Below are 9730 nucleotides of genomic sequence, written 5' to 3'. Positions count from 1 at the left end.
TACACAGCAAGTTAGACTACTTTGCAAGAATCTGTCAAAAAAAAAAAAAAAAAAAAAAATATCATGAAACGACTACAATCTTCACTCTACCAGATTAGGCCTCAAGAATACAAAGATGAATTAAGATACAATCTGTTCTCAAGAAACTCCCATACTAGGAGATAAAACAACAACAAAAACAACACTAGAATACTGTGTGACAAGTACTATAAATGTGAAGCATACACAAAATGCTATGGAATTATAGATAAGGAAACTATTCTTGATTTTAGAGTGGTTAAGAATGACTACAAAGTAGAAGAGGTTATGAGTTAGGCATTATTAGAGAAGTACTTTCCCTGGTATATAAACAAAAAGAGAAAATGGCATACAGGCAAATGAAACAATAAGAAGACCGAAGACACAGAAGAACATATGTGATAGATTCAAGAATGGAATTAGTACTATAAAGTACAATGTACTAGACACAAAGAAGCTCAAAAAAAGCCTCAAGAAACTTCAAAACATAAAATATATATATTTTTAAAATCTCCCTAACTTAAGACTTATTGGTGGGACAGCAGTTTGAATTAGTGCTTACAGCACAAAGAAGTTAAATCCAACTTCAGGTTCCAATGTTCAAGCAAAGAAAATGAACAGGTGATTCGAGTATCTTTCCTCCTCATCAAAATACTGCAACCAGGGAAGGGAGAAATGAGGCTTAGAGCTATTTTTCAATCATTTATACCATTACCAAAAGTTACTGGGAGAAATTCTCTCTGCAAAGAACAAGGATAAAAGAAAAATGACAAACTTACAATGAACTTAACTGTTTATATTTTACTTAACATCAAAAGTAATAAAAGCTATATTATCAGTATTTTGTTACTGTTAAGGTTCTGTTCCAACAATTATTACCTGCTTTATCAAAAAAACTGCTTTTCAACCTTGAATCCAAATCTTTATGGGGTTTATCCAACCGTTTTTCACGTTCATGATAAGTTAGGTCTCTATTTTTCTCCTTTCCAGAAAATGTCTCTTTGCTGTTTTCTCTTACTAGACTAAAATCTTTCCGTATCGATTTAAAGACAGAAACCTGATCAAATTGTTTAGGAAAGTCTTTTTTTAATTTATTTTGAATTTGTATTTCAGTTTCATTGTCTGATTCATGCTGTGTGACTCTTCTCTCTACTTCCAAGCTATCATCAGTGTGAATTGAAGAAACAAGATTCTCTTTTGAACTAAAATCCTGTTCATCCTCATTGTCACTACCAACGACAGGAATTCCTGCAAGATCCCCAGAGTTCAAAAAATAATCATCTTCATCCAGCAATGAATTTTCAGATCCTGTTTGATTCGGCATTCCATAAGACATGCTGTCAAGGGTAGGAGTTAGGTTGTGGTCTATATCTTCAGACATTTCTGTATCCATGATACCACCACCTTAAAAAGTAAAATACTGTTTAGACAAATGATAGTGCTAAAGATGACCACAATTATAAGGTCTGTCTGGTATTTAACCAAATATATTTTTCTTTTCAAATAAAATATTGATAATATCATTATAGAACTCATTTAACATTTTGATATAGGTGTGACAGAAATGACTAACCCCTAGCTGACAGTTAAGGAAATGGGGAGCCAAGATTTGAAAAACTTCAGGTTAGAAAGGAAAACAAGGTGATATGGAGAAAAGAGCACCAGTCTCAGAATCAGATGTATCTATGGTGAAAGCAAAGCACAACCCTTAAAATCAATGATTCTAAGGAGGAAATTCTTAAGAATCTACATGTAAAACTGCATAATACTCACCTTAGAGATTAATTTGTGGTGAGGATTAGTGATAGTCATGTGTAAAGGGCCTATTAAAACAGTGGCCAAAACACAGAAGGTGATTTTAAAGTGATATTCTGGGTAGCTGAGCCTAAATACTCAACTGTAATAGAACCTATATCAGTCCCATTTTCTCTGCACTAACTCCACAACAAACTGAAAGCAGTTAATGTTTAAAATAGCATTTAAAGAAAAATAAAATTTAGCCATCCTAAATTTTTTTGAAAAACTGCTTACAGTTCTAACTATATGTTAAAGTCTTCCCCACTCCAAAATAAAGAAAATTTCAAGCCCTAGTATAGTTTTTCTCTCTCCTTCACAAATCTGTAAAAAGAACAAATTTACACTTTTTTCTCTATTTGACCCCCCAATGATTAGTCCTTTGAACTTAACTAATATAATCAGCCCCAACTTCCCATTGAAACTATTCATTAACAACATCAGAGTCTAGTCAAATTGATTTTTTTCAATCCTTATGTGGCACCATCCTTCCAGGTAAAATTTCTTTGATTTCTGTGGCACTAGATTTCTTCCTACCTTTGTTACTGGCCTATTATTTTACAATTCATTTTCACTACTAATGATTTCAGTATCAGTATTTCACCAAGATTCTAGTGCTTTCATTTCATATTCATACTAAACTATTTTAGTGATGCACAGCCATGACATGTGCTACTGATGTTCTTATCACTTTAGCTTAGACCTTTTGTTCAAGATTTAAATATCTACACTGAACCTCTTATATCTCTATTGAGACATATTGTAGATCTGTAGGGAATCTCAATTTAAAATCTCTTAAATCAAACTCGTCAACCCCACTCCAAACATATACATCTTCTATTTTCTTCAATTAATTAGTACATTCACCAAAGCAGCAGTTGCTGACAGAAAAAAACAATAATTCCAATTTTGAGAAATGCCATTGACTGTACTGCTTAATCTCTCAATTCCATCTCTTTTACTACAGCATCTTAACTCTAATACTCCAGGCAGGGGCTTATGTTGTTGAGCTATATCCCTGGCCCTAACTCTAATACTTCAAATATCTTTCTGTACTCCTGCAGTATCTTCAACAATGCACTAAATCCATATATTTAGGAAACAAATATATTCTTACAAGCTCTATGCCCAAACTATATTTAACAAGTCCACAAGAAGGCAAACTGGACCTTCTTAATAATGAAGCAAGGAATGAAAATACCAGTGGTACTGGAATCATTTTTAATCTGCTCCAAAAGCTCAGATAAATGTTCATATGATGGGTTTTTCAACTCTTGCAGAGATGCTATGCTCCAATAAATTCTTCTTTTGTTTAAGTTATTTGTAACTAAGTCCTAATTATAGGGTCCACATGAACAAGTTCCTCAAATTGTCCTCTCCATGGAGACACCAATATTATCTTTCTAAAAACATAAGTCAGGGAAGTGTGGCGGTGTATGCCTGTAATCCCGGCACTTGTGGACTGAAGGAAAACAATTAGCATTGAGCTCAAGGTCAGCCTGAACTACACAGACCCTGTCTCAAAAGAAAAAAGAAAAATCTGTATTATTTCCTCCAGGGATATCAAACAATAGCTCCTCAATGCCTAAACTACTGGCTCATTCATTCAGCATGCATTCTGCAGTACTGTCTTGGGCACTATGGATGAAATGAAAAAAAAAAAAAAAAAAAAAAGGTAACAATGTCTATTTCTCTGGAGCTAGAAAAAAGACTGCAACAGAAAAATTAGAAACAGTGCAGTGATAAGCAAATAAAAATCTGAATTTGTATGATGCCACAGGGAGGGAGAAGGATCTTTCTCTTTAAAAAATAAAAAAGAAAAGAAAAATGCTTAATAATAAATGTGGGGGCTGGTGAGATGGCTCAGTGGTCTAGAGCACCTACTTAGAACAAGCTAAGCTAAGCAAAACACAAGGACTGCGGTTCAATCCCCAGCACCACATGCCAGCCAGCCCCGCCCCCTGGTGGGCTGAGCTGGCCACACACACACAAATAAATAAAAAAAATAAATAAAAAAAAGAGTACATTTAAAAATAATAATAATAAATGTGGATAAAAGAATAGACAGAATAATCGTTCTTCTCTACTTTCTAAAACACAGGAAAACATAAAAATAGAAGCTGATCTTGGAGGATGTGCCATGTGTGGTACTACATGCCTGTAATTCTGACACTCCAGAGGCTTGGGCAGGAGGAGCTCAAGTTCAAGACCACCTTGAGCAACTCAGCAACTTAGTGAGATCCTGTATCATATTTTTAAAAAACTTTCCAGGGGATAGGAGTTGGAGACGTAGGCATTCAATACCCAGCATAGGAGTTGCGTAGGGAAGAACAAAGCAAAAATCTTCTTAAAATGTCTTACAGGGGGGCTGGGGAGATAGCTTGGTGGTCTAAGCACCTGCCTGGCAAGTGCAATGACCTGAGTTTGACCCCTGGTACCAAAACCAGGCATGGTGGCACACGCCTGTAATTCTAGCACGGGAGAGGCTAAGACAGGAGGATCACTATGAGTCCAACCTGCATAGCTAGACCCTATACCAAAAGAATAAATAAAAGTGTAAACATAAAGTATCTTACAGGTGAAACATTTTTCTCAAACTATACTAGAGAAGCAGGGAGGGAAGAAGGGAAGAGTATGGCATTACAAACACTGTCTTATTTCAATTATTCCTTTTATTTGAAAATTCTCCTAATGAGAGAAGGGTTAAAATATAAATACAGAAGCAGAATGTAAACATGTAAACACACACACACGCAGGTATGTAGCCCTACCAGGATGTTAGCACTCAGAAGTAAGGGTTGGCGCCTCTCCTATTCAATGTTTTACCCTTACAAGCAAGCCACATAGAAAATGCTCTGCAATTGTTTCATCTTGCATAGTGAGCAGTTTAAGTTATTTAGATTTAAAAAAAAAAAGTAATACTGTATGCAACCTTTCATATCTCTACATTTAAATTCAGGATAGACTACCACAAGACAGAGATAGTCACCAAGAAATACTATATCTTAATTTATACTAAAATAACTTCTACATCTATATATAAACAATTTTTAAAAATTTAAGCCATGCAAAATTTAAATTAATTTTACTGGTACACCATCCATATATGTTATGATCACATGTATCATAGGGAATTTGTACCTGTACATAATATCTTAATTCTTTTTTCGCCATATTACTCCCCTTCTATCCTTATTCTCCCATCTATAAAAGCTTTTTTTCCATTTTTATTTTTCTTCTTTTTCCCTTCCCTTCTTCCACCCCTCCTCGTTCTCTTTCTCATTTGAACATTTTTCCCATTTCCCAATACCTATTCTATATTTTGTTCCTTACTTACCCTTTCTCTTATAAATATACAAGAGAAACAAATCAATGTTTACACATATGTCTGATTTACTTCACTTAAAGAGTATGGTCTCAAGGTTCATCCATTTACATAGAAATGTCTTGTTTATCCTTCTTTATGGCAGAATAGTTATTTTTTTTAGAAGCTATTTTGTAAGCCATAAAGAACAAGCCTTTCTGACAAAGACAAAATGCAGAAAATAATTTAATGACTAAAAATATAAAATATCAAATGTGACTGGAAATTCCTAAACAGAAGCAAACTAAATCAAAAAATAAAGGATAAACTGTATAAACAGATTTTATTACATTACACTCAAAGTGTGTATCCTCAGTAGATAAAGGCTCATTCTTCAAAAAAGAAACAACCAACCAAATATAGAGTTTAAACACAAATTTCACAAGCAGGGTAATACTGAGGGTCAAAAAAAGAAATGTGGGGGCCTGGGAGATAGCTCAGTATCATAAGTGCTTGCCTGGCCAAGTGCAAGGTCCTAGTTCAATCCCTAGTTCCGCAAAAAAAAAAAAAAAAAAAAAGAAATGTGAATCAACAATGCAGTGAAATACCACGGTCACTGAAGTTGGTAAAGACAGTAAGATTCTCATGACTCTTTCAACAATCATACAATGACCCAAGACCAAAAATTATAGTTAGAAGTCCGTGGAAGAGACCACATGACAGATACAAACTAGCAAATATTTACTACCTGGTCCTTAACAAAATTATCTAGCAACCCTTTTGTTCTTTGCAGTACCAGGGATTGAACTCAGGACCCTGCGCTTGCCAGGCAGGCGCTTATTCTACTGAGCCATTTGCCCAGCCACTTCTAGCAATGCTTTTGGTCAAGAACTACTAGTAGAAATGGAAACTAGTCCAAAACTAATAAAAAGAAGTTTAGTGGTATTTATGATACTGATTATGTATATATCTGAACATAACAATGCTATTATTAATATTTATTCTGTAGGTATAATCTTTTTTAATATAGTCATGCATACAGAAATATTTTTCTCGTCCCTTTTCACTTTTTTAAAAATTTAGAGTATAATAATCATTGATAAGACATTAGAAATGGTGTAACCTTATTTAAAAATGTATAAAAAAGTTATAGCAGCAAAAAACTACAAACAGCTTATTCACCAATAAGATCAAATTAATTATAGTACTTGCAGAGGTACAACAGAATATTGTATTGTTTAAAATAATGAAGCAGGTTTACATGTTCCTAAGATCAACTGAAGAAAAAAAAATCAAACATACATAAAATATTATCTACACATAAAAGCCTATTACTACATAAAAAATCTTTTACTGATTTTCTATGAGAAGCAAAATTGGATGATTGGAAGAAATATTTTTCAATTATTTTTTATCTTCTTTTGTTGTTGTCTTTCTGAGACAGGTTCTCAATATGCGGTTTAGGCTGGCCTTGAACTCACTTTGTAGTGCAGGCTGGCCCCAAACCTGAAGCAATCCTCCTGCCTTGGCCTCCCAAGTGCTGGTATTACAGGTGTGTACACGATGCCCAGCTCTTACTTTTATCTTTGACTTTTGAAGCTCACACATGTATTATCTATTTAAAAATGTAAAATATTTGATAATGCACTGCATGTTTAAAGCTTTCTTAGAAATGTCAATTTTTTTTGCTGTTGTTGCAGAATCAGGGATTGAACTCAGGCCCTTGTGCTTACCAGGGAAGCGCTTATTCTACTTAGCCATCTCCCCGGCCCCTCAATTTCTAATAAAACATTTGTCATGTTCTTATCACACAGTAACATGTTATGCAGTTACAATGTACTAGTTCTATTAATTAACTGCAAAAGAATTTTTCTCACCTTTGTGGTCCATATAACCACCTGAAAGAAATGAACTTCTGTTTCACAGGGCACTATATCCATGAAAACAAGCAGTCCTATAGTCACAGCAGCTAAAATACTTGAAAGCACAAATGTCTGTAGAGATTCCTGGCTTCTGTACTAAAGGAGTTAAAAATATACCATCATAAAACATGCTGAAACCAGGTGTGGTAGCACACATCTGTAATCTCAGTAATCAGGAGGCTAAGGCAGGACTGCAATGACTTGAAGGCCACCTGGGTTACACAGTGAGTTCAAAACCAGGCTAAAGTAAAGGAAGACCCTGTCTCAAACAATGTTTCTCCACCCCCAAAACAGTTGAATTAGTGTTCTTATGATTTCACACAGAAATCACTTGAGGAACTACAACTACAGGAAGGGTCATTTGGCTTGTCTTTTCACACATATACCAAGCCTGAGGATTCTTTTTTGCAGGGTGGCTCACGTACTATGGGGACAAAACAGGTTTTTGCACCAAAAGACTAGAAAATGGGGCTACAATAAGCATAAGTAAATAAAGTTCAACTGGCATTACACATTTCCCACATATATCTTAGTGACATGCCTATAATTCACTATCCTTGTCCAGTGATCCATTTGTTCTCTCATTTCATCACAAATGTGTTATTCTATGTCCAAATACTACAAAACCATCTTGTTTTGATAATTTCTTCAGACTTTGATCTCTTCTCAAAGTCCTCATTTACATGTAAAATAACTAAAACTTGTATGCTTAGTCCTTTATCAGTTCTTTATCAGTAATGCTTTGGTTGGTTCCCAGATCCACCCTAAGAGCCTATGTAAGAACTGGGAGTTGGGGGTGGGAGATAATTCCCTAACATTGTATATGTACATATATAGGATATCTGAAGAAAAATAAGGACATTATGCTACAATTCAGTGTGCTAAAGAGTAAGGACAGAGAAAAGATCAAATATTAGGTATTTGCAGGCAACAGAAAAACAAAACTGTTATTTAAGTGTGAAAGAAAGTCATTAAAAGATTTGAAGAGGGAGTCACATTATTTATGTTTTATAAATGGTTTCTGTAAACAGCAAGAATGTTAAATGTTGTAAGAAGGGAAAGAATAAGAGTAAAAATAGCTAGTAAACTAATAACCCAAGGAAATGCAGGGCCAAGGTAGTAATGACAAGTAGCAGAGGTGATCAGATCTGGAAATACTGTATTTTGAAGGCAGTGATTTTTCTTGATATATGAAATACTAGATATGAAAGAAGAGTATGAGATATCATTTCTTGAGAACACTAAAAAGATCAGAATAAAAACTGGATAAATATAGTTTAATTTTATGCTGTTAATGTGCTATCAATAAATCTTCAAATAAGGATATCCAAAAGGCAGTAAGATACATCAATCTGTACTCAAAGATGAAACTCCCAATGCTGGGTGTGGCAGCACAAGCCTATAATCTCCAGGCAGTGAAAAGAGAAGATAAGTATGAGTTCTCAAGGCCAGTCTGGTAAATGTGGCAAGACTGTGCCTCAAAATAAAATTTAATTTTAAAAAGCCTGACGAGCCATGCCCACATCTGTAATTCTAGCACTCAGTAGGCTGAGGCAGAGGATTTCTGTGATGTCAAAGCCAGCCTAAGGTTACATAGTGAGTTCAAGGCCAGTCGAAACTACACAGCAAGACCCTGTATCAAAACAAACAAACAAACAAACAAACACCCACAAAGAAACAGAACAAAACTGAGGATGTGGCCTACTGGTAGAGCAACTGACAAGTGTGGAGAGGGAGGAGTTGATTCCTTCAAAGTAATGAGAAAGAAATTTGGGATTAATAAAGTGGTAGTACTAAAAATTGTGAGTCTAGACAGTACCACACAGTGAGTTGTTTTATAATAGATGGTAAGGAGCAGAATATTGACATACAGCAATATTTAAAAATCCAGGAGAGGGTCAGGGATTTAGCTCAGTGGCACAGTGCCTGCCTGGTAAGTGTGAAGTCCTGAGTTCAATTCCTAGTATCCCCTCAAATCCATTAGACCAGCACTCAGGAGGCTGAGGCAGGAGGACTGCCATGAGGTCAGCCTGGGCTACACAACAAAAATGTCTCAATTCCACTACCCCAATCCAGGGGAAAGAAAAGAATCAGAAAAAAGAAGATGAGGCCTAGCCAGATAGTTCAGTGGACTAAAGTGCCTGCTTAGGCAGATGCAGGGACTGGGTTTGATCCTTGGTGTGCATCGCCAGCCTCTGCCCAGGGGCACGCTGAGATGACAACTGACATTGGGCACGATGGCATGCGCCTGTAATTCCAGTGCTTGGTAGGCTGAAAATAGGAGGATCACTATAAGCCCAATCTATGTAGTGACACCCTGTAGATCTTGTACTACATGCATTCAGAAAAACAAAAAACAAAACAAAAAAACCACACACAGTTCTCTAGGATTTTCTGAGGCTATTACCTTTCTGTGTCATACAGAGGAACACAGAAAAAAACTAAACTCCTACAATAGCAAAAAACAATAAACATAAAAATGAGATAATATAAGTACATCTTAAATAGAAATCCAAATTAGCATTCTGTCTTGTTGCAAAGGATAACTTATTACTGCCATTCTATCAATGTAAAACAAGCTACTAAATAACAAAATCCTCTTTACGGATCACAAAATGTAGTTTAACAGTTAACGTTCATATAAAGCAAGAAATTATTAAACATGAAACATAAATGCTTTACACATTTATTT

The 9730-nt window shown here is 35.2% G+C and overlaps 1 protein-coding gene across 4 annotated transcripts in view; it reads right to left on the bottom strand.

Annotated features, from left to right (window-relative positions):
- Positions 1 to 9730, bottom strand: part of Zmym4 (zinc finger MYM-type containing 4) — a 190048-nt gene that overhangs the window by 96114 nt on the left and 84204 nt on the right. For 2 of the 4 annotated variants that reach the window (XM_023701031.1, XM_023701033.1), the window contains one exon: positions 898 to 1422. The exons of 1 other annotated variant lie outside the window; for it this stretch is intronic. In XM_023701031.1, coding sequence (XP_023556799.1) covers positions 898 to 1422 — 525 coding nt within the window. Of the gene's footprint in view, positions 1 to 897; positions 1423 to 1791; positions 1819 to 9730 lie in introns of those variants that run through there. One more of the 4 variants, XM_023701032.1, reaches the window with a different exon arrangement.

Source organism: Octodon degus, unplaced genomic scaffold (genome assembly GCF_000260255.1).
Source record: "Octodon degus isolate 3935 unplaced genomic scaffold, OctDeg1.0 scaffold00130, whole genome shotgun sequence".
Taxonomy (NCBI): Eukaryota; Metazoa; Chordata; class Mammalia; order Rodentia; family Octodontidae; genus Octodon; species Octodon degus.
Note: the sequence above shows the minus strand (reverse complement) of the source record. Positions and strands in the feature narration are given on the sequence as shown.